The following is a 24527-nucleotide window of genomic DNA, read 5'->3' on the forward strand; positions in this document are numbered from 1 at the left end:
ACCTCAGACAGAGGAAGACTTTTGACCAAAAAAACAGAATCTGCCTCTGCACATTTTCAACCTCAGTCCCTCTGTGAGGAGATCTCAGGACAAAACCCCTGAATATTCAACATCCAGTAGCTCTTTCAATTTATATTATATAATATTTTCTCTATGTTTTCTTTGGGGTTTTTCCCCCCTCTGTTTTTTCTGTTATCTTTTTTCGGATTGCAATCATAATTCTGTAACCATATTGAATAAATATATTTTTAAAAGGAAAAAAAGGGAGGTTAACATGAACAGACCTATTCAGCATTGCCACCCAATTCATCCACTGTCTGCTGGGCTTCAACTGACCCCCCCAATCCCTGCAGGCCAACGTGTCCCATGTGCTGTCAAAGACAGCTTGAATAAAGACTCTTGGTTCCTTCTAGTAAAATAGTTCAGTGAAAAATGACATGGAAAGGAAATCATGACAAAAACAAAGAAAAGACTGAAGTGACAACATGTTCACGTTGAAAAAGGAAAACGCTGTCAGAGTCATACTGTAGTGAAAGCAAGGGGAAAAAGTGTGCGTTAATTGCAGAGAGGGGAAATACTGTGTCCAAATTCCTGTTGGTGATGTGTAACAACTTGTATTGTTGTATAGTGCAAGTAGCCACTGAATCTTCCCCCAAAATGAATGAAGTATGTAAAAATGGTGATATAGTGCATGTTGGTGCTTGAGCAGTCGTGGTGTGGGTTTGCTTTTGTTTTTTTTAGTGTTGGAGTGATTTGACGAGGTCCCCATCTTTACGTGAATACTTTTAGTGTTTAGTTGTGCAATGAAAGTATGCGGTTAATATAATTTTTTTTTTTTTTTTAAAATAGATTTTCTGGTTATTGAGTGAAAACAATAAAAGAGAAAAAGAGCTCTTTGGAGAAGAAGTGCTTGGCTCTTAAAAGAGCCGTTTTTGCGTGGTCTTCTTGTGTCCTGATGAAGCAGATTTATTTGGCCTTGGCGGGCTTCTCGGTCTTCTTGGGCAGCAGCACAGCCTGGATGTTGGGCAGCACGCCGCCCTGAGCGATGGTGACTCCGCCGAGCAGTTTGTTGAGCTCCTCGTCGTTGCGGACAGCCAGCTGCAGGTGACGAGGAATGATACGGGTCTTCTTATTGTCGCGGGCGGCGTTTCCAGCCAACTCGAGGATCTCAGCAGTCAGGTACTCGAGCACAGCTGCCAGATAGACGGGGGCGCCGGCACCCACACGCTCGGCATAGTTGCCTTTGCGCAGCAGCCTGTGAACACGGCCGACTGGGAACTGCAGACCGGCACGGGAGGAGCGGGTCTTAGCCTTGGCTCTGGCCTTTCCGCCGGTTTTGCCTCTTCCACTCATGGTTTCAGTGTTTTCTAGAGATTAGAGCTCAGAGAAAATGTGGCTGCAGAGGGTACAAACCTCCATTATATGTCCGCGCAACGCGCAGGGGGGTTCCCCTCAGACCAATCACAAGAGAGGCTTCCAGCAGAGGCCGAGCGCTCATTTTGAATGGCCTTCTCGCCAATGAGCAGCGGCTATTCTTGCGGCGGGTCGCTCCTCCAGGCGGTGCTGAACTCCAACAGGAGCCCTTCACCAATCACGAGGCGAAGGTCTGCAGCAGCGTCATCATTCTGCAGCCGGTCCCGCACTTAAAGAGCAGCGCGTTTCCTCTACTCACTACATTTTCTCCTGATTGTTGAGAGAAAGAAGAAACCATGGCAAGAACCAAGCAGACAGCTCGTAAGTCTACTGGAGGCAAAGCCCCCAGGAAGCAGCTGGCCACCAAGGCAGCCCGTAAAAGCGCCCCGGCCACCGGCGGTGTCAAGAAGCCTCACCGTTACAGGCCCGGTACCGTGGCTCTCAGAGAGATCCGTCGCTACCAGAAATCCACCGAGCTGCTCATCCGCAAGCTGCCCTTCCAGCGCCTGGTCAGAGAAATCGCTCAGGATTTCAAGACCGACTTGCGTTTCCAGAGCTCCGCCGTCATGGCTCTGCAGGAGGCCAGCGAGGCCTATCTGGTCGGTCTCTTCGAGGACACCAATCTGTGCGCCATCCACGCCAAGAGGGTCACCATCATGCCCAAAGACATCCAGCTGGCCCGCCGCATCCGCGGAGAGCGCGCTTAAATTCATCCTCTTTGACCAACCACAACAACAACGGCTCTTTTAAGAGCCACCTCACTTTTCACTGAAGAGTCTCCTTCTCTGCCTTTTCTCTTCTATTGCTATTAACCATGACATTTAACTGTTCAACACGATATAGTGTGCTTCAAGATTTACTAGGATTTATTTTTGCTATGATATTGAGTGTGTTTAGTCGAAAAGCTGTCTTGTTTCACTTTCAATCAGTTTGTACTGACACACTACATGTTTAGGCCCACACCTGCTCATCGTCCACTCTCATGTCGAAGTCACTACTGCTCTCCACTGCTAATTACAATAAAATCACTGGATCTCTATGCTGCTGGCTAGATAGATAGATGGAGTGGTAAACGTGATCAGACTTTAGTTCTTCAAATTATTCAATATGGAGATTATCGCTTCCTGCACCACTAGGATGTACATCACTGGGGATTATATGCTTGTTGTAGCTTAGGTTAGGGTGTCAACTTAGTGTGTTATCAACCAACCAACAATTAACTCCCTGCATTAACTCTGAGTTTAAGTCTTGCTGTCATCCTAGACTCAAATCTAAATCCCACATCAACAAGGTGACGGAAACTTCAGCTCATTCAAGACTCTGCAGCTCCACTATTAACCAGAACCAGAGAGCACATCAGTCCACTTTTAGCTGCTCTGCACTGACTTCCTGTAACATTCAGGGTTGATTTTAAGGTCCTCCTTGTGCTCAAAGCCCGTCATGGACTCAGACCAAGCTACATCGCTGACTCCCTCCTTTATTATTTGCCTTCAAGAACACTGTGATCATCTGCTGCTGGTCGACTGCAGGTTTCCAGCAACAGTCCAAAGAAAATCAGGGCTGCAGCCTTCGTCCATGAAGCCCCAAAGCTCTGGAACTCACTACCTACACACATACACACAAAGAAAGCTAAAAACGTATCTCTTCACTTTCATTAGCTATTTATCTATCCATTTAATTATTTGAAATTCACTTTGTATCTGTTTTTATGTCCACCCTGCTATCCTTATTCTACCCTCTTTCTATTTTCACCCTTGTTTCAATCCAACAAGAATTTTACATTTAGTTTTAGTCTTAGTCTCTTACTGAAAATGATTTTAAATTTTGTTTTAGTCTTAGTCTCTTGACCGAAAATTGTAAACTGTGACTTAAACTGTTGGTTTAACTCACATTTCAGTCTTTCATTTTGTTTTCCTCAAGATTTTTGTTTGATTTTAGTCAAATGTTTTTCTCATCATTTTCTCAGGCAGTTTCATGATACTGTAATGGATTTTGAACTATGCGTTTAGTCAGTAGGCTGAGAATGTGTTACTGACTGACTGACTTTTATAAATCATGTAAAAATGAATGGTGAAAGTGTGCTAGATAAAGTGCAATGAAACAACACATTGTGTTTCCTCACAGGTCATCTATTTATTTTCCGCATACATGGCGCTGCGACAGGATGTACAGTAACAGTGAAGCAGACCCTGTAGACATGGCACACTGCCCTCTTCATTTGCATACAACCCGGAGAAATACAAATGCTGTGAAATGATTTGGTCCAACTTACATTCCTAGTCAAAAACACACAGTGGTAACAAAACAACAGTTCCCTCCAGAGCTTGTTGTCTGGTAGGAGGTTGAGCAAAACGCTCAGATTGACATCAAAAAGACATTTATAGCAGCCTAAAACAGCCTGTCTTCAGTCGTCAGGGCACGATGACCAGAGATTTTGCAGGAATTGTTATCAATATTTTTTTTATTTTTGCATTGTCTTTACAATTTAGTCATGCAATAAAATGACGTCAACGAACACTTACAAAACACGGTTGACAAAATGAACTCTTTCTACTTCTCTCTACTCTTTTAACCATTTCTTGTTAAGCACTTTGAGCTACAGCTCCTGTATGAAAGCTGCTATACAAGCAAAGATTATTATTGTTGTTGTTATCAACCTTGTATTTGTTTATGTACTGCTTATAAATGACAGGCGCGTTTAAAATATTGTCACCAAAACCATTTAGGAGTCATGTAAAATGCACATTATTTCATCTATTTTTGTCCACTGGCTTTGCATTCTGCAAATTAGATGTCTGTCTCGACAATAATGACACAAAACAAAAACGCAAACAAAACACACAATGAAAAACAAATGATTCACAGTTCAAGAATAAGATCATTTAAAAATAAAGTCAGAAGTAAAACTAAGCACATTCATAAAAGTCAGCCTACATCTTACACAGGAGACATTTGTTTATGATGTGTTAATTGAACCAATAGTTCAGACATTTAAAGACTGTATTTGTACACAGCTCACATATTATATTCTTTAGAAGTGTTGCCAACTCCTCAGTGAGTAAAGTAGCTAAAGGCTGTCCTAAAAGTCGCCAGTAGTCGCTAAATGACGTAATTGCATGATTTACATAAATTAACCCTTACAGAAAGAGCAAATCGTTTTATCAAGTCACATTGTCATTTTTATTTGGCAACTTTACAAAATGATACATATCAATTGGCGTCAATCATTTAATACAGAACGGAAAATGGTAGAGGATGGACAGGATGAGCCGTCTGTAATGGTCGCTTGTAGTTCTTGGAGACTACTCCTTTGTTCGAGATCGACGAGGAGTCACTGACTAGAACTACCACTGCAGCAGGGAGGGAAGGGACGAGGGGCGATCACACACAGCACAGCCGAACTCATTGCTCGTTCAGCAAAAAGGGACGATTCACCCCATCCGAAAGTCTGTAAGAACGCCAGCAGATTTGTAGCTAGATTTGCCGCTAGTCGTTTTGATATGCCTATACACTGACTGTTAGTGCCCTTTTAACATTAGTTGTGTTTTTTCTTACCTAATGTTTCAACTACTAGATACTCACTGTAAGAGATGCTTGAGAGAAGTTTGTCTGAATTTTGTTTTTGTGGCAAAAGGAATATTGACTCTGTACAGAAAAGTGGTGGCTCTTAAAAGAGCCTTTGGGTTTGAAAGACGCTGAGCAGTTTACTTGGAGCTGGTGTACTTGGTCACAGCCTTGGTGCCTTCAGACACGGCGTGCTTGGCCAGCTCACCGGGCAGCAGCAGACGAACGGCGGTCTGGATCTCCCTGGAAGTGATGGTGGAACGCTTGTTGTAATGAGCCAGACGTGAAGCCTCACCGGCGATGCGCTCGAAGATATCACTGACAAAGGAGTTCATGATGCCCATGGCCTTGGAAGAGATGCCGGTGTCGGGGTGAACCTGCTTCAGGACCTTGTACACGTAGATAGCATAGCTCTCTTTCCTGGTCCTTCTCCTCTTCTTGCCGCTCTTAGTGGCCTTAGAGACGGCTTTCTTAGATCCCTTCTTGGGTGCAGACTTCGCTGGTTCAGGCATTTTAGAGTTTGTACTTTGCAGCACGGATGATATTCTTCGAGGAGAGTGACCGTATTTATACAGGTTCCATGCAAATATGGCTGGGTAATCTCCCTCCTGTGATTGGTTGCGCTGCTCACGGGGGGGGGGTGCTGTTGCGAGACCACCCCCCGCGCGACCAAGAGCAAACCTACATTCAAAGTGGACAGTTCCGTCACGAACGGCTGACGCGGCGCTGATGTAGTCCTCAGCAGTGTGAGCAGCTCCTCCACACAAGAACAAAGCCTGGAGCCTTCCTCATCAGTTACAACAGCCAATCGTCATTACAGTGAAGATCACAGTCATCATCAAAGTGTTCTCACAAAACATTCAGGTGTTTGAAATCCACAGAATGTTTGTATTTCCACTGAGAAGACAAAAGGTTGTCAACATTATATTAACTGGTGAAGAACCTCACCACTGCTACTGCAATTACTAACACTGCTACTAAGAGCAATGTAATACATTGCAGTAACAAACAAACAAACAAAAACATTATTTTCATGGTAAAAAAAAAAAAAAAAAATCAATAGCAATGGGACCAACAGGCAGGTTGCAGGCAATAACTAATTCACAGTAGCAATAATGATTTGTAAAAGTGATCTGAATGCATTGAAATAACAGTGATAATACAGTAAAAATAAAAATAGAAAGCCACAAAACAATTGTTATTCACAGGTTTCACACAACATTCCCCTGTAAACAACTGAACTTCAGAGTTTACTGAGCACCTCTAGGATGGGCTAGAAGATACTGTTTTATTTTGATGTTCTACAAATCTTTTATTTAGACCAATTCCGGATGATAATGATAATAATAATAATAATAATAATAATAATAATAATAATAATAATAATAATAATAATAATAATAATAATAATTTACAAAATGCTGCACTCCTATTTTATTTTATATCATACTTCATGAGAGTCATGAGCCAAATTGAACTATAAAAATGTGGGGGTGTGGGTCAGTTCAGAGCTTCAAAAAAGAAAAAAAAAAAAAAAAAAAGATTCAAGTAGAAAAGAGAAATTAAAATCCTTACAGTCTGAATGGTTTGGAAAGGCTGCTGCCACTTAAACTAAAAAGAATGAGATTAGGAAAGAGGTTGAAAAATGTTAGAACAAAAATACTAATTCCAAAGCCTGTTAAACATCATTAATATGCAACATTTTTTTTTGTTGTTGTTCCATTGTCTTGAGGGCGCGTCACCACTCATCCCTCCATGGTACCATGAGCTAAGCTATGAGGGAAATGGAACTCATCTTAAATTCACACACAAATAAGGTGTGAATAGTGTTAAATCTCTTGGGAAAAGATGTGAAATCATCTGGAATTTTTCACATTCAGTGTTTATTGTAACTTCGGTGCTGGGTATGTATGTACAGTATGAATGCATGTGTATCTGCAGATAAGAGACTACACAGGTTCTTCAGGTCATGGACTCTTTTTTAATACATATTTCCATTATTTTATGAATAATTACTGCAATTATTTTATTATTAGTTGTAAATGAAACGAAAGGTAACCAATAACAAAAGTGGCATCCTTCTTACAGTATGTTATTCCAAATCTATCAGTCATCATCAAACCCTGCACATCCTGTCAGTGTACTTGGTGTTTTTGTTCATTTTGTGGAAGGTTAAGCAGATCTTGTCGAGCTTGTGGGGCTTGCAGGGGGTGACGTGGCACACATTGTGATTTCTGATGGAAGGGTTTTGGCTCTAAGGGTGTACTCCACCTTGCCTGGTTCTAAAAGCAAGAAAGAGAAAGATGGATGTATTATTGTAGTCAAAAAATGCATAACTGCATGGAAACATTACTCATTTCAAAAGACATCTTTTAGCCATCTGGCAGTCTGATTATGAAGCATTTCTTTTTAGGTAAAAACACTGTGGCCAATTGTGAAAGCATGTGGAGAACCACAATACTCTACTATACACTTTGGAAAGATGTGGAGTTTGATCTTCATTCTTATACTCTTTGAATCCAATTTTGTATTTGACATAGACTTGACTTATGAGGTCATCACCACAGTGCTGGCTGTCATTACCCAGTGAGAAATTATCTGTCAAGCATCCAAACCTCAACAGGTGGAATGATTGGCATCTGAGTTTGATTCATCAAGCTGACAAAAACTCACCCTCAAAGCACTCTGGGATAGGGAGGTTTCCATCTTTACAGGTGCTGGCCACAGGATAGCCACACCTGTCAGCTCTGTTCAGACAATAGAAGACAACGTGTTCTCCGTGGAGGACTCGGTTTGGTTTCAGGTCTGCGATCCAGATCTTCTTGGCATTGTAGAAGATGCGGCCTCTCTTGATGCCAACTGTGCAGGGAGCTGGGTGCAAAAACAGAGCAGCTGAAGCATGTTTGCACCAAGATTGCACATCCACTCAGAGGATTTTAACAGTACTGGGTGCAGGGACATTTTAATTACCACCCCCAAGTTTGTGTAAAAGCACTTCTAAAGGATGAGAAGAGTAGTTTCTCTGGAGACTCTCGCAGCTTTTGATGCACAGAAACAATCTGACCATATCTGGATATTTTCAGTTTACTGACTGCTGAGTAGGGGAATCCAGAATATTTAGCAACAGTGAAACATAAATGGAGAAATGTAGCCTTAGGGTAGTTCTTACTATCTGATTTTCCTATGACTCACCTCTGCAAACTGGCTTGGAAGACCAGTTTCCTGTGTTTTGGCATTGTATCTCAGCCTCACCATCCAGAACGTAGTGCTCATTGCAGCCGTACTGAACCTTCTCCTTGTAGCCGTGCTGTCTCATCACAGCAAAGGTGATGAAGCCATTTGGTATGCCTGTTGGGATGGAGCAGCTCACCTCTGGGACCATCAAAAACAGGTGAAAAATGTGAGGATTTATTTTAGTGAATACAATTGCAAAATGTAGGCTGTGTAAGAAAAAAACCTGAAAGAAATGAAAGACATATAGATGAGAGGAGGAGCGATGATTAAACGACGTGTTTTGGTCTTTGTACCTCGGCACACCGGTGGCTCAGTTGCAGTGCCATCAGCCATGCAGGATCCCCTTTCATAACTTGGTGCCTTTGGTGGCTTACACTCGTATGTCCAGCCTTGCCCATACACGGTGGTGGTTCCAGTAATTGGCTTATCATGGACAATTCTTCCATCTGTAAGTGGCTTGGGCAGTGGACAATATACAGCTGTAAGATGGAAAATGATCACACTAGAGTTATGCTGCCATCAGCTCTGATGCCTTTCTTATCTGTCAGTCTTGAGAATGAGAAATTCACATTACGCTGATGTTATTTATACTGCTTTATAGGCAACAAAAGGAGGATTTAATGCACACATCTATATCAAAGTCAAACACCTTCTGCATAGTGTCAATAATGAACAAAACAAATGTCTTGTCAACATACTTACTTTATAGACACAGATACAAAGTAACAGAAATTGGGCAAATGCAAGTGCACCAATCAACAAATAGAAGATCAACTCCCCAGTTAGATTAAACATGTTTAAACTTTGCATTTCCACTATAAACAATATATTTCCCTCCAGTACCTTTGCAGAGAGGCGGTGGATTGCTCCAGGTACCATCATGTAAACACCTACTCTCATTGGCTCCTTGCATGACATACCTGATGAACAAAAGTTTATTTGGACTCGTCTTGCTGTAAACACACCTTGCAATGATCTTTTTGGAGTTAAAAAGGGACTTTTACCCGTTATCACATGTGTAGTTGAGCACACTCTTGAACGGAGCTTCTGTCCTCCCCATTGCTAACGGCTGCAGAGGTCTTGGGATTGGACACATCTTAGCTGTAGAAAAGGTGGTACAATGCTGAATCTACACCTCCTGCAGGTTAAGCAGCACTAAAAAAATCACGTGTTGAGATGACTGCCAGCAGTAGAAAACATTAATTAATGATTGTTTCTCAGAAAAAACCTTTTCAAAGTGGAATGAAGTGGATAATACACCTCTGATTTTATAACATCCGTCTACCAGAACAGAGCATGCAGCATGAGAATACATCAGCTAAGAATTCACTTCACATTCTGATGAGCAGTCTTTCGTTTTCACATCAACATTTCTAGTAAAAGAGAAAAAAATATGAACCTTTTTGTCTCACATTGTAATGAAATAATGCATCAGTACGACAGTGCATATTGTAGGAGCACTAAAATGTGTTATTTTTGTCATTAATATATTTTTAAGGTGCTTTTGCACAGACTTTCTACCTTAAGGTGGTTGTAATAATTTAAGAATTTCAACTGGCCAAGTGAGTCCAACACCTCTGCAAACTCACGGGAACATGCCAGGTCTGACTGTGTCCACTCTCCTGTGGCGGTGCAGGTCATCCTTTGAGAGGTCGCTGCTGAAGGCAAGTACCCCCGCTCACATGTGAGGGTCACCTCCTCTCCGACCTCATAAACGCGTTTTAGACTCAAGACGTCGATCCCGTCAGTGACAGGAGGTCTGCCACATACTGGTTAGAGAGCAGAAATATAATTTGACGAATAAATCAAAGGCACGATTCACAGGATTAATGCTCACATTTTGCTGGTGAACAGTGACAAACATTAATTGAAGAAGCGAAGATTTGATGTTGTGAATTCTTCTGAAAGTTGGGCATATTTTACTTTTGATGCAAAACCATCAGTAAGATACAAAAATGCAAATAGGTAAAGAACAGAGGTTGACAGGATGTAAAGCAGGAATATTTGCAGCACATTACCAAAAAGCACAATGAGTTCAGTTCACGCTCACATACAAATAAACCGGTTATCCTGCTCCGCTTTACCTTTCTTGGATGTTACAGTTGTGTATAAAGCCAAATGGCCGAGGACCAGCAAAATCAAAGTCGGAGCCATCGTCTCTGGAGGGAAGTCTCCTCTGTGTCCCCTGCATCTGGGAGGAGATGGGACCAGCATAAGAACTGTTGAGTAAACGGACCCCTGAAAGCCTGATCCAATCACACGCCAGTGTAAGCTCCTATTGATTGAGCACAAAGGTCTTAACTCCCGCATATTTACCCAGAGTCGATCGATAGCCTTGATTTGGTACAAGACACAGCAGCGGACACACAGCGTGAAGTCAGCTCATAAATAATGAAAGAGAACGAATCCCAACAGAAGATACAGATTTTTGATGAGCAATACTTAAACCATGTATCGCCCTTTATAGGAATACTCAAAGCTGTTTACCTAAATGAAGCAGAGAAACAACATTACAGCAATAATCCCACATAGCATGCTGTGTGTGTGTGTGTGTGTGTGTGTGTGTGTGTGTGTGTGTGTGTGTGTGTGTGTGTGTGTGTGTGTGTGTGTGCTGTAGCTCGGGTTAATATAAATGTGCTTCTTGGTTAGGTTAGGAAAATCTAGGAGCTATGGGCTGAATCCACATTCGAGAGCAGATTTAGTCCAGTTTATTATTAAGAAATAGAAGCTCTGCGGAACCATAATCACTGAAATGACACAATACCTGACACCTAACAAGGTCAAATGATTTGTTGATTATCCATGTGTTTGGGTGTGTTTGGGTTCTGATTTCAGGGAAGAGCAGGTCTGGTTTGTGTAACCCAATTCAATTTGCTAATGCATGTCTTTCACAGAAGAAAGAAAGAGAGACGGTTCGGCTGCTCTGCTGGTCAGTGAACCCCAGAGGAGCTGGTAAACTTAGAAAAGCTGCAGAGATACCAAGCGAGTCCAAAGAGTTGAACCCTACATCGCTGAGAGAAATGTAATCCAGCCAAAGCAAACACCAGCAGCGGTGTGTGTGTGTGTGTGTGTGTGTGTGTGTGTGTGTGTGTGTGTGTGTGTGTGTGTGTGTGTGTGTAAATCATGAATACAGTTAAAGTCATATTCCTAAGTAGAGCACAAGATCTTTAAGCACATTATCTGAGACAAAAGCGGTGAGATTAAGAGGAAAATCACGCTTATCGATGAAATAGGAAATGAATCTGCTTGTGTTTGATGAATAATGGTTTTGAAGGACCAACAGGAGGCTCAGTTTTAAGTATTTCTTGGACAGCACAGTGCAATTTCACTGTATTTCACCCCTATTCTAAAGCATAAATGTTAATTATGAAGATTATATTTTATTTATTTATTTATTTTTTTTAATCACAGTTGAATAATAATAATCGAGGCCTGTGTTTGAAGTACTCGTGCTGAGCTGAGTTCGAGCAAACAACTTCTCCAGAGCAGCAAAAAAGTGTAATACGCCATCTGTCCACACGGTGGCGCCCTCATCCCAAATTCCTGCAGCGGGACCGGGAGGCCTCCTTCCTCCACAGCCGTCCTGTTGCGTGACATCAGCCGGACTGAAAAGGAGGAAGAGCAGCGGGGCAGATGTCAAGCTGCACAAAGACACACAGACCACCAGAAACAAATTTGTTTTAGGAACAAAATGCGCAAAGAGCCTTTTGAACAATTGTGCCACAGCTGCAAGAGACTGAAGACTCTTTATTTATTTCTTTTGTTTAAAAATCAAATTACAATAATTGGACAATAATAACCCACTGATTTAAAATCCACTACAGACTTCAGAAGAAATAATCTGTAATTCAGAGATTCCTGCTTAAAACCCAAGATTTAGATCATCCAAGCAGCTGATTTGTGGAAATAATCAACAATAGTCTGTGTTGAACAGTAGAGGACTGAATATGCAGTAAGGTTTCACGGGTGCTTTCATGTATTGTTTGACATCAAGGGCATCACAAATCCCTTTGTGACTGTAACTGATAAAAGGCTGTGCAGATACACTCTGAGGACACCGATGCCTGTTGCCAGTTTACTGGGTAGCCTACACCTGGCTAAAATGAATGCAACCCTGCTATAAATCCTACCTTAGAGAATGTTAAATTACTCAGACGCTGGAACTGTGTCAGACAGGTGCAGTTTCAACTTTGTGATCATTTTGGAGGCTGTAGTTTGAGGCACTGGCATTAATGCTGTGTGTGATATGAGTGTAGTTTACGTCTACACCCACACTGCACTTAGTATTGCATGGGTAACTTCAAATAACAGCAATGAGATATAAGTGTAGGACTAGTTAGCTGCACACGTTTAAAGCCAACTAGACTAAAATCCCTACCCTTTCAAGCTCCGTGAGCACACTGCACACAGGTTCGCGCTTGAGGCGTTGCTGAGCTTTTACTTTGAAGGCGGGGACCGGATGCGGCACCTCTGCACTCTGGCTAGCTTGACAGCGGACAGAACTGTCAGCGGAGCAGCCCAGTGGTATCGACAGGCAGGGAAAGCCCTCAGACAGTACCGTGTCTCCGGTGAGGACTGCCACTCCGCACTCTGCTGGCTCTGCGCCGCTAAACGGACTGAAAAGCACTTCAACACAGCAACGCTAAGCTGTCATTAGCATTGATTTGTTTTCAGGGGGGACATGGCTGATGTGAGTTTAAACGAGTCGTCCACCGCGGACGTGGCGAACAGGTTCGCCCGCAAAGGTGCTTTGAGGCAAAAAAACGTCCACGAAATCAAGAACCATAAATTCATAGCCAGGTTCTTCAGGCAGCCGACTTTCTGCAGCCACTGCACCGACTTCATCTGGTAAGCCTTCCTCCTGCCACCCCCTGACTGCCGCCTGTTGCACGTTGGATAACTTTAGTCGAGTCCTCTCTGCTCGACGATGTAACACAACTTCGGGTTAACTTTCCTTTCTCGATCCTGTGACCTTTACACTTAATTAGTAGACGTGTGAAAAAGGAAACGTGTGTGCAAAAGTCGCATTCTGTGTCAAGCTGTGTTTTACTCCGGGGATCCCGATCTGTCGAAGTGTCGCCCGAGCTGTCCCCTTATGGGAGGAGTTGTGCTGTTGATGCTGGTAGTGAAGTGTTTGCAGGAGAGTGTGTCTAACTTGTGTTCAGGGCTGTGCTTTCACACACACACACATGAGAAATGCTCTGATTCCCAGTGAGGGACGAAAGCAGTCATTTTCATGTGTGTGTGGCAGCAGGAAATCTCAGGACCTCTGTTTGAGAATAAATTCAGTGTTGCATAAACATAAATTAACACATTTGTGCAGGAGTGGTGTCGTATCAGCCTTGACAGGCAGCTGAATGACAACAGTCCCTGCTGTTAATGTCAGTTTTCTTCCTCCCTGACTAACGCATGACTGCTGTGGCTAAGGTTGGACCTGGATGAAGTCTTTTCATGACTAATAGGCTCCCCTTCCTGGCACGTCGGTGCGCTGTTACAGCACTTCCCCTGCACTTAAAAAAAAGAAAAAAGAAAGAAAAGAAGAGAAAAGAAAAGGAAAGAAAGAAAGAAAGAAAGAAAGGTAGCTGAAACCCATTCGAAGAGGGCAGTGACGTGCAGAGTGTTGCCTTGTGCTGCAGATCTTTCCATTAGCGGCTCATGGGGAGACAGTTTGGAAAATATGATAAAGCTGCTTCACTTTAGTTTAACTTAACATATTTTTTCATGCTTCTTGTCTTGCAGTTGCTTCTGGTCTTTCGGTACTGTTGCTTTACTTACTGTGTTTATCACTATGCACTAAAACGCTGAGACGAATGTCTTGTATGTGAAAACATACTTGGCAATAAACCTGAATCTGGCTGTAGTTATGTCTTGACGGTGAGAGGAGTTGACTTGCAGACAGCTCGGTAGAGTTGCACCCACGTTCACAGTCTTGTGCTGTTTGCAGGTGGGAGTCTGACCTCAGGCCCTTTATTGCTGGCGGCTCCTAACCTTAACATTTTACACCGTGACCTTTGCCTGACCAAACGCTCCTCTTTAGAAAAGCATGAGCTCAGCATGAAACTCAAAGGTGACAAGTTAGATTAAAGAAGGGAGCCTCTTAGTGCACATTTAGATGGTAAATCAGTTTGGAGTTAATGTTTTTCCTTGCACATTAACAAATGCACCAAAAACTTACGTGAAACTTGCAAACAGTCACATGTACATGCAGTATATTTGTGTGCAAAATAGACACTGTATTTATTTGTATCAGTGTCAGTTTGAAAAGAAAACTGCTTTCTGTCCTGACATTGTGAATAAAATGAAATCAAGCAGTGGAACACATGGTGGCTGAAAGTGTGCGGACCCCCAAACATTACAGGCATATGTGTTTGTTGGACACCTCATTCCAAAACCGTGGGTGTTAATCTGCTGCCATTACAAACCTTCACCCCTCTGGAAAAGCTTTCTATAATAGTTTGCACCCTGGCTGCAGGGAGTCGCTCCCATTCAGCCTCAAAAAATTGTAGTGAGGCTGTGAAAACTACCCAGAACTGGTTAACTGGCCTCCTGCAGGGTGTCCAGGGTAACCAGAGATATCTGACTTTACAACCCAGGAATGTGTATCGAGACACCAGATGAATGAACTTGTTCGAAGCTGTAAATGCCTCCAGCTAGTTATGGAAATTTCACAGCACTGATGTGCATCATACAGCATCCATGTTATGAATGTATGTATGAATTTACTGTTTGTATGTGAGCCAGAAAGAGAAGGTGAATGGCTATTTAATGCAGCCTGCTTTGTTTTGACAGGGGGTTCGGAAAACAAGGATTCCAGTGCCAAGGTAAAAACACCACTGACCCGTTCAGACATCACGACACCTCTGTGTGTGTGTGTGTGTGTGTGTGTGTGTGTGTGTGTGTGTGTGTGTGTGTGTGACGTGTGTATGTGAAGCACAGGCTTTGGGTATCTCCTTTGTGGCTTTTCTGTCCTCCTGCTGTCACATGAACCATCACATTTAGTGTTGAGCCATTTTTTTCTGACTGGTCTGATGCTGTTTGAGCTCCATTTCATTTGTATGCTGACATGAGAAGAGGACGTGTGATGTGCCTGTGTGTGTGTAACTGCTTCGTATGTGAGGGGTTATTCCTTCCAACTGTTGTTTTTTGATGTGAATCACAGATACATACCGAAGATAACGTGACAAAATTATGACCAAACTGACGTACGACGTCTTTACATCCTTCATACTCAGCGTGCCCGAATTCACCTTCATTTTCATGCAACTCCATCCCGCTCATGATTTGTTTGCTATTTTGCAACCGCGACTTTGCTTACCCACAGTCAGTGTGGTCTTGTTGTGGTCGTATTGTGTCTTACTCATGTGGCCCGAGTCTAGAATAACATTTTACTTCACAGTATAAGAAGTGTTTGTGCAGGATTATTGTTGGGCGACTGGGTGAATGTACCGACTGTCCTCGATTGGCTGAGTCCATTGTTGCATGTCTTCATTGGGTGAAAGAGAGAAAAGTGAATTCAGAAGTCGTACAGTTGCATGAGTGTCTCCTTTCTTGACATTTTACAAACTCGCTGTTTTCTCCCAACTGAAACAACTGGGGGGGCTGTGCATAAACACTTATAGCGGCAATATAGCGGCAATGGCTGGTTGTTGGAAAACTTGAACGTATAGAACTAGACAGGACTTTGCTGTTGGTTTCTGTATTCTGTATGAGTTCATGCCTTTTATATCTATGAACAGCAAGCAGAGTGTTTGAGCTTGTTGGTGCTGAATTCGATTTAAAATGCAGTGCTAATTGGTTTAAATGTATTTAACTTAACTATGTAACTGCTTCTTATTTGCTTCCTGTTCCTTGTCAGTGATTCCTACAAATAATGCTTTTGCTCGGTGAAAACAGGCCTGTCAGTTTGGCAAAAAGGCACTAAAGGAAGAGTGTTTGGTTTCACTGTGTGAGCTGAAAGCGAAAGCGACAGGTGAGACTTCTTCTGACAGACTGAAAGAGAGGAGGATGGAGAATGGAGGAGAGGTAAAAAACTCACAGATATGGACAGATCTAGTTTTCCACGTCAGGCCACGTGGATTTCCTATCAACCCGCCGTTTGAGCTTCAGCATGCATCGGCTCTCAGGATCCTTCGTCTAATGTGGAAACATCTGGGCTTGCCAAAGTCGGACTCAGTGCCCAGGTGGTAGTGCAGATGATACTAAACTGATGTTTTACTTGGGTGTAGTACTGAATACATATAGTCTTCAGGGTCGCCCTCTGGATGTCATTTCCAGTTAGTTTTTCCCTTAATTTAATCACAGAAGAAGCTAATGATCTTTCAAGCGATGCCCGAACCCAAAAGAGCCGTCACTGAAGCGACACAGCTAATACACAAAATACAATATTTATGAAAGACATTTCTCGTGATGTGCACATCCTTTCATTTACATTCCAGACACCCTGAATTAAAGTCAGCGCTCCCACTTCCTTGAATATTTGATCACAGGCGTTTAGTGTTGCAAGCGTTATTATCAGATGATGGCTATAGTTAAAAAGTCATCTGAAGCAAAGTGTGTTCAAAGTGTCCAGTGTGTCACAGCAGTAAAATCAGCCCCCAGCGGACGACTTGATTGGAAACGCTGCGGATAGATTTCTTCCCCTTGAGTGGCTCAGGAGGACAGAAGACAGCCTCTCTCTCTCTCTCTCTGCTGAAGATAAACACTTGGGGTGCGAGGTGTTTGATGTCAGTGATTCAGAAGCTCTTCTCCTGAGAGTGTCAGAGAGTGAGACACGCAGAAGTCTTCACTGAGTCATTACTCACCATACCGATACATTTAGATGATTCTGAATGTCGTGTGTGTCTGGGAAATGTCTTCATATGGGAACATGCATATTGTCCCGTGTCTACATGTCAATTTGTCTTTCACCAGTGGACGTGCAGCCGCTGACGACCCGACACCCACTCGTCTATGTGTTCTCAGGCTTTGAGTGTTTTCTCCTACTTGGGTGAAACCAGGCTCAGAAGTGAGTCAGTCCAAGGTGTCGGGAGTGTTGACAGCCTAACATGTTTTTGCATAACCTGACGTTATCGTCAGCCTTTCCGCCAGCCCCCTCCTTGGCTTTCACAGCAAGTTGTCATTGTCATCCTGCCTCATTGTTACTGTTTTGATGCTGGAGATGATAAATTGAATGATTAGAAGGACAAAAAGAGGCCTTGCACACAAACGGTACTCTGGGGAGTGCGTCAAGCACCGTGAACATCCAGAAAGCAGACTGGATCGGCTGCACTGCTCAAGACTGACTACTCCCTCTTCTTCCAGTGTTAAACTGTGCCAGGATGTGTTTTAAATGAATGATGTGTGCCATATCAAGATGAAGGTGACTGGTTACACTGCTGCCATTCGGGAAGAGAAAGGTCCCTAATTTGTAGTATCTATTTAGCCATCAATTATTAATCTTCACCTTCCATAAAATGAGGGTCGGGTCCTTCAGCAGAGCTCGCGAGCCTCTCTGTGACTACTTGAAAACGGCAAAGTAATAAACTGGAGAGTGACATTTCTGTAACAAGAGTGACATTTAATGTTCAGCCCTGCAAATGTCCCTTTTCTAAGAATAGGGTGGGCTGCACAGCATTACATCACATGTGAAGTTAATAATGCTGTGAGCTTGAAGTGTGATCAGGTTCACCGCCAATGATAAGTCAATGGTAACACTAACCAACCATTTGATTACTGATTAATCATTTAAGTTTATGATAGTAGTAAATAGTAATGATGCTGTGGATGATCTGAACTCATCTGGCTGCAGATGAAAAGAAAAGGCAATGAAATGTTAGAGCAGAAGTTAATGTTGAAGAGTGTTAATGTTGTGGAAACAAACAGGCCTATCGCTAACCACCTTTCTAGATGGTATCTGCGCTGGGAGCAATCGGTCTGTTGTCAACTGGCTGCTTCTCCTGTGGAGTCTTATTTCAAGGCTCTGGCCGGCTGCCGTTGTGCAGCAGGGTATCTCAAATCACCATTTAGTTGACATTGTAATACAGCTGGGCAATTTGTACCCATGCTCCTCAGCAGGGTTACCACTCGGATCTTGTTAAGTTCACAGTGTGGGTGAAGGCTTAGGGTTTCTCTGGTTTTTCGTCTCCTTAGCTTTCATTTACCAAGGGTTAAGATGGCAAGGTAATCCTGTTCTGTGACCTGTTTCACATTAAGTCAGCGAAACATATTCATAGCGAGCCACGGCCCTCAGTTGGGCCACTGAGCAGACCCTCCTTAAGTGATTGGGGGTCAAGTGCTCTTACTGGAGAAACGTTAGTGTAATTATCTGCCCTTGTTCCAGTTCCAGGAGGTCTGCCACAAAGTGACTTTTCTAACAGGACGTAGGTGTTATGAGGCCATCTAACTCGGCTCACTCTCGTCTTGTTTGACAGGTTGTTGCTTAGACACCACAAATTGACGCTCCCTCTGGCTTCTCTGTAAAATGGCAATGAATGAAAATAGTCCTGCTTTGCTGCTTTGTAGCAACTGTAATTTAAACCTGTCTGGGGACTTATTTGAACAAAGAGCAGAAAGGTACTGTGAAAGCAGCGAGGAATAAAAGGAGCGATGAAATCAAACCAGTCGACTCCACAAAATGTTGTTCTTCTTGTTCTTCCGGGAGAAAGGCTATTTCAGCGCCATGTAGAAGTCTCCATTTCTGCTCCACAGATCATCTGGAGTGTTGATGCAGTCCATGGATTTGTGCTCACTCAGTCGTGTCTTTAGGATTGGACATTTACTGGCAGAATATAGACAGCTGAATTTCACCTGAGGCTTCCTAGTGTTCCCCGATACACAGGAGGAGAAGATAATGAGTTTTGCTGTTCTGCCTCCCAAGAGAGCAGACTACTTGATATCCATCCATGCACGTGAGGGCATGCACAGGTCATGAGTGATGAATGTCCGTCCCCTGTTTTGCCCTGCTAGCTAAATGCATTCGGTCCGGTTTGTGTTTGTTATGATGGCGAGTCTGCCGTGAGAATCAAAACTTAACTGCAGATATTAGTTGAATAGCTTTGTTTACCCTGTGCTCCTCAGTGTTTGCACAGTACTCAAAATATCCTTGTCACATCCGCCACAGCGCCATCCCAGTAACGTCTCTGTTGATGGTCAATGGAAAGGTAAACGCCGACTGTCCACGGACGCGTCTACGCTGGCTGCCGCACGCTTTCTGCTGTCATTGGTTGCTGTTTTGTCTTTCCTTTTTCATTTTGCTCAAACAGCTCATGCTTGCATGTTTGCGTGATGCACTGGTTCATGCTTTCAGGGGTTTCTCCGGAAGGTTACGCAGACTTTAATAAACTCCATTTTTTCATGAGAGACATGAGAGTTTATTACAGTTTCAACCTCAGGTGGCCTGAAATACGTCATGCTGGTGTGTCCCCTAGTTAGTTATGCTTTTATGGTGAAATTGCTTAAAAACAGCAGTGTAATAGTGAGGCAGCTGTTTTCAATTGTGCTTTCATCAGACCGGAAATGATAGTACATTACCAGAACACAAAGCTATGTACATAAGTGGAATACTTCAGGAGTCAGGAGTAGCGTCCGTAGTTTCTTCTATCAAATGGGGGACAATTACATTCATTTAAGGGTGTAATACCAGCGAAAGGTGGGTTTAAACCCCCCCAGTCAGAAAACTTCGAAGCACTAATCCTGCAGAAGTGTCATCATTTTTGTTGTTGGCTCATTTCTGTTTGCTCTCATTCCTGTCATTTCTTGGGCTCACAGCCAGAACACTCCCCTCTACAGCGCCCTCAGCCCTGGGTGGCTGCCTACGGATTGGCTCCCATATGGCCACTTTCTTTCCACACACACACACACACACACACACACACACACACACATCCAATCCCTCCCTCTCACATAGTTTACATTGTATGGCCACGCTCATGGGTTAAGATGTTCCAAGTGTTTGGTCCTTTATACTGTTTTGTCCTAGAGTTAGATGGAAATCAAGATACAAGCAGGACAGAGAGGAGTCATCATGACTGTGTGTGTGTGCGTGTTTGAGATGGAGAGGAAGGGGGCAGAGTTCAAAATAGGCTATATTTAGAGTTCGGTCCCCTGAAGAGACACACTGCTGTGCATGGAGTTGCTTCTGTTTATAGGAGGACACTTGCTCTGTCTTCTGATGGCCACCGTGTGATTACATAAGGGCTTTGTCTCGGGACACATGTTAGTCAAGTTCAGCAGATGTTAGTCTCCTCCTTTAAAACAATACACCAACAAGCCAGATAGAAAGGATGTTTAGGTTTTAGCTAATTTCAAAACTTCGGTGCTTTTGTTTTTAATTTCAGCAAGTTGACTACAATTTTACTGCCGTGATCGTATTTCTGTCATTTTGAGTATTTGGAAAATGCTGTTCATTGTGTCTTCTTGTTACATACAACCAGCGCAGTAAACTGATGCAGTAACAACAGTCCAGGAAGAAATGAATGCCTTTAACAAATGCAAAACACACAGCATCGTCTCACTGATTTCAAACATTGCTGTGCTCATATTTGCTGTGCACCAAAACTCTCCTGCTATAGATTTTGTCTGTCAGCCACGTTAAGAGAGGCTTGTCGAAACTATGGTCATTGCTGCATTGGTGATTGATACCTTTAAATCATAGATGGTGATCGCAACCATCCCCTATAATACCCCCTGGTGCCTGGAGAGATGCAGCCCATCTGACACAGGCTATAATAACGGATGCTGCTCCAGAAAATCCCCAGCAGTAAAACCTCTTAGTCCTAAAGCCTCCCCAGCTGTAAAAGGGTCACCTGGTGGTGTAACAGTAGTCAAAGCCTGCTGTTCACCAGTTGGGTTTAACTACTGGTCAGCAGATTCCCGTTGAAACAACTCCTCGCTATTACTTTCAGTCCAGCAGTCAACAGTGCTGTGAAACCAACATTAATGGCAGTGATATCAACGCATGCTAATTACAATGATCTTGGAGTTCAGTGGCTGGAGTTAAAGTCGGTTAAAGTCACAGTCGCTCTCAGAAACCTTACAAACTAGGCCCTGCTCATTTTTGAGTGGCTGGTCACCCTTCATTCAGTCTTCAGGTGGAGACATCAGTGACCTGCTGGACAAACAACAGCAGCAGACATTGGCCTGTCATTAATATGTGAGGCTGAGGTGGTCTGAGGAAGAGCTCTGTGCAGAAGTGGGTTGTGGATGGTTTTTAGTTATATGCTTTGAAAAGACACCACTTCAGACAGCTTCACTGTGCCTTGATTCTGCAAGTCTTCGGTATACTGTTGTTGGGATTGATTTGAGTTTTCTCTGGGTGGTATTTCCCTATGGTTGTGCAAAGGATGCAGATCTGCTGTGTATGTCACAGAAACATTGCTGAGCCCATCATATTGAGCCATTGAGAAGAAACAACTCAGATGATTTGAGTTTTTTTGCGTTATTTTAGTCTTGGGTATGCAGGGTGCTGGAAATTGGCAGTGCTGCTGATTTTGAATGCTTGCTGTTAGCATCACCCTGTACCAGTGGATTATGCGTTTTGATGAGCAGACGTGAGTGTCGCTTCACTGTGGATAAAAATGCTATAAGGCATGTTGTGCAAAAAGTGTATAATTGTTGTTGACAGCCAGTCCATGTTGCCTTTGACATAAATTTTTTCTGATCAGGGCTGTTTTGACAAAACGGAACAGATTCAACATCAAAACGTGATCCAAAATATCTCAGAAAAGCTAATAAGATGCAAATAAACTTGTCAGTGTCACTCCTGACATACAGTATGTCTTTGTCTTTAAGCCACAGCTGAATGAAGCCTTAATGTTCGCTGTGGAAGGGGAATTGGAGGTGCTTGTTTCCAACCAGAAGCAGCATTGCCAAACGGAATGGCCGCTTTGGATTTCCCTGAAAGCCTCTTGTCTCTCTTCCTGTTTCTTGCCAATCAATTCAGACCAGCTGCATTAAGATTGGACTAATCCTTCATGACGGCCTGCATTATTTATCACCTGAATTCCCACCATGCATTTGGGGGAAATGGCGTGCTGTGTTCAAAATGTGCCTCATAGCTGTAATGTGTTTGCCGCTGTATAAAGTGATGTTTGCACAGAAAAACGCTGCTCTTAGTCATATTTCTCACCGTGGAGGGACTGTGTAGGAATATGTAAATCGCAGCGCTTACAGAATGAGCATTCATCAGAAATATTGCTTTTAAATGAATGTGACTGAGCCCTGATGTTCAGTGAAATATGTCGATATTTGAAATGCTGCTGTGAGCTTTGTTGCTCCCTTGATGCAGTTCTTCTCTCCTTGCTTCAGAGTCTGTATTAGATTACCTTCCGGGCTTCCATGGAGACACGGACGACACTTTGATGAGAATCTGCTTGTCTCTTGGCACAGGACGGCCCCTGCGTGGAGGGAAATACATCCTCTGACACCTGCATGTCGTGAGATAATAGAGCCCTGTTCAGTTCCTGATTGCATGCTGTCATGATGTAGCCCAAATCTGTTTCACAGTTTGATAAGGGGATTTGTGTGCAGGAAGAGGACTGACTGAGCAGTCCCAGGTGGGATGACGTCCGTGCTCCTGCTGTCATGCTGATGTCACATGGAATTTGAACGGTCAGATTTTTCTCTCTCTACCAGTCTGACGACGCCGCTACAACAAAGCTGCACAAAAGCAATGCAGTACAAGGCTTTGCACAAACAACACCAAGCTCCTGGATTTGTGATCTTGTATGTTGGCTCAAATACTGGATTTGACCTTACTGCTCTTAACTCTCCTGACATGTGACTTAAACTATGAAGGAATGGTTTAATTGGAATTGGTTTAATAGTTGCCTAATCTGTGATTTTAATGCCAACATGCAATTTTTGTAATGTTTAACACTAAATTCAGCCCTGATTGTTTTGGGTCTGTAATTTCTTTTTATTCTTTTTCTGGATGCGTAATGTGTCTTTGACAAGTGCTGGATTCTGTAGGGAAATATCGAACTTCAGTGCAGACTGCATGTTTTTCATTGTCAGTAAGGAGATGACAGAAATTTTAAAGCCTTGAATTAATGCCATTTGTGTACACGATCAAGTTTCATGGTAACTATTGCGGTCTTAAGCAACAGTTAGCAGTTAGCAACAAACATTAATGAAATAGCCTTCTGTTTGAATGGCTTTTTGAATGGTAGGCTGTTCGCAAGTGTTGAGATTGTAGTGCTTCATCTGTGTACATGCAGGAAAAATTCAAGGGAAAACAATGCAAAATAGGCATGACAGCCTCTGTCAGTAATGCTGGGCTTTCACTCATTGTAAATGAGAGAAAACTAAAACCGATGAGTGTCAAACATGACTAGAGTTAGCACAAACAGTTTCTCTTGGAATGATGCCACATGGAGTATTAATTTTTTTTGCCTCTATTGGACAACTGTGACATTTTACATGAACCCAAATACAACAGCAATCTGTCGCTTATCTAAAAACCGCCTTTCTGGCTTCTGCCTGTTCTTGCTACAGCATCAGCATTGCTACAGCATTCATTTGAAGCAGCAGTAAAATCTGAAAATCCTGAGCCAGACCTGCTTTCTCATGCCTGGCCTTGAAAACCAGGAACAAAAAGTATTTTATGTGTGATTATGTGTTGGTGTGTGTGCGTGTATTGATGTATATAGGACAGATTTGTACGGACAGTGTACCCAACATAGAGGCGGGTGGAGGAGAAGGCCCTGCCAGCAGCTCCGTGTTGTGGCGTCTGCTCTGTGTTAGCTTGAGCTCGTGCAGGAGGAAGTGTTTGGCAGCTCGGTCATAATGGACTCTGGTTGAGAGCGTGCAGATGCAGCATGGCGAGCCAAAGTCTCAGAGCCTCAGCACATCGTGTTTCCCCCCTTTTAGCTTGTCAAGAATGGCTGTAGTTGATATTTATTGTGGTGAGCTAGTTATACAGGGCCTGAATAGAGATTTGTCAGGACGGGTGTATTTATCATGGGAAATTATTTTCCGTCCTTTGTTCCAGCATCGTGCTGTCTTAAGAGACAACCATAGAAGAAGTGACACTGTTTATTATCAGTACGACCTGAGTGTGTCCCGGCACTGATACAGAATGGGTTTATGTCTTGACTCACTATTTTACAACAGTGTTTAGCAATCACACCAATCCATCGTAGAGGAGGCTGAGGTACTGTTTCTGCACTGATGGCAGCTTGTGTACTGTGCAGCATAATACGACACAGCCACACAGTATTTTGCGTTTCCAGTCAGATGTGTGACTGGCTGTTTTCCACCACTTGAAAGTCTGGCTTTCTTGCTGCTGCCGTTGCTTTCACCACAGTGCATTGCTCTCTCTGCCGTCACACATGGATGCA

General features: G+C 43.1%; 5 protein-coding genes across 8 annotated transcripts in view; 2 read left to right on the plus strand and 3 right to left on the minus strand.

Moving 5' to 3' along the window:
- Positions 1-966: 966 nt before the first annotated feature.
- Positions 967-1353, minus strand: LOC143319259 (histone H2A-like). The gene has a single exon (XM_076728054.1). The coding sequence runs from the start codon at positions 1351-1353 to the stop codon at positions 967-969; it is 387 nt and encodes a 128-aa protein (XP_076584169.1).
- Positions 1354-1709: 356 nt separating this feature from the next.
- Positions 1710-2120, plus strand: LOC143319819 (histone H3). The gene has a single exon (XM_076729046.1). The coding sequence runs from the start codon at positions 1710-1712 to the stop codon at positions 2118-2120; it is 411 nt and encodes a 136-aa protein (XP_076585161.1).
- Positions 2121-5029: 2909 nt separating this feature from the next.
- Positions 5030-5494, minus strand: LOC143319578 (histone H2B 1/2). The gene has a single exon (XM_076728656.1). The coding sequence runs from the start codon at positions 5487-5489 to the stop codon at positions 5118-5120; it is 372 nt and encodes a 123-aa protein (XP_076584771.1). The 5' UTR covers positions 5490-5494; the 3' UTR covers positions 5030-5117.
- Positions 5495-7149: 1655 nt separating this feature from the next.
- LOC143318855 (beta-2-glycoprotein 1-like) lies at positions 7150-10373 on the minus strand. Its single transcript, XM_076727348.1, has 8 exons — positions 10296-10373; positions 9801-9980; positions 9216-9312; positions 9055-9131; positions 8505-8690; positions 8170-8349; positions 7651-7848; positions 7150-7259 (listed from the first exon to the last, which is right to left on the minus strand). Exons 1-8 carry the CDS (start codon positions 10363-10365, stop codon positions 7150-7152), a joined length of 1098 nt encoding a protein of 365 aa, XP_076583463.1. The 5' UTR covers positions 10366-10373.
- Positions 10374-12685: 2312 nt separating this feature from the next.
- The window catches only part of prkcaa (protein kinase C, alpha, a), a 137428-nt gene continuing 125586 nt past the window's right edge, over positions 12686-24527 (plus strand). For all 4 annotated transcript variants that reach the window (XM_076728461.1, XM_076728462.1, XM_076728463.1 and 1 more), the window contains exons 1-2: positions 12686-13059; positions 15001-15032. In XM_076728461.1, coding sequence (XP_076584576.1) covers positions 12893-13059; positions 15001-15032 — 199 coding nt within the window. In that variant the 5' untranslated portion in view covers positions 12686-12892. The remainder of the gene's footprint in view (positions 13060-15000; positions 15033-24527) is intronic.

This window comes from Chaetodon auriga, chromosome 4, assembly GCF_051107435.1.
Source record: "Chaetodon auriga isolate fChaAug3 chromosome 4, fChaAug3.hap1, whole genome shotgun sequence".
In the NCBI taxonomy this organism is placed as follows: Eukaryota; Metazoa; Chordata; class Actinopteri; order Chaetodontiformes; family Chaetodontidae; genus Chaetodon; species Chaetodon auriga.

Excerpts from the sequence above, each read along its gene's own strand:
- LOC143318855 (XM_076727348.1), bottom strand. The coding sequence starts at position 10,365 with ATGGCTCCGACTTTGATTTTGCTGGTCCTCGGCCATTTGGCTTTATAC. Across the intron at positions 9,313-9,800 it reads GTCAGACCTGGCATGTTCCC|CTAAGATGTGTCCAATCCCA; the intron begins GTGAGTTTGCAG and ends CCTTTTCTACAG. Across the intron at positions 9,132-9,215 it reads AACTACACATGTGATAACGG|GTATGTCATGCAAGGAGCCA; the intron begins GTAAAAGTCCCT and ends TTTGTTCATCAG.
- LOC143319819 (XM_076729046.1), top strand. The coding sequence starts at position 1,710 with ATGGCAAGAACCAAGCAGACAGCTCGTAAGTCTACTGGAGGCAAAGCC.
- LOC143319259 (XM_076728054.1), bottom strand. The coding sequence starts at position 1,353 with ATGAGTGGAAGAGGCAAAACCGGCGGAAAGGCCAGAGCCAAGGCTAAG.
- LOC143319578 (XM_076728656.1), bottom strand. The coding sequence starts at position 5,489 with ATGCCTGAACCAGCGAAGTCTGCACCCAAGAAGGGATCTAAGAAAGCC.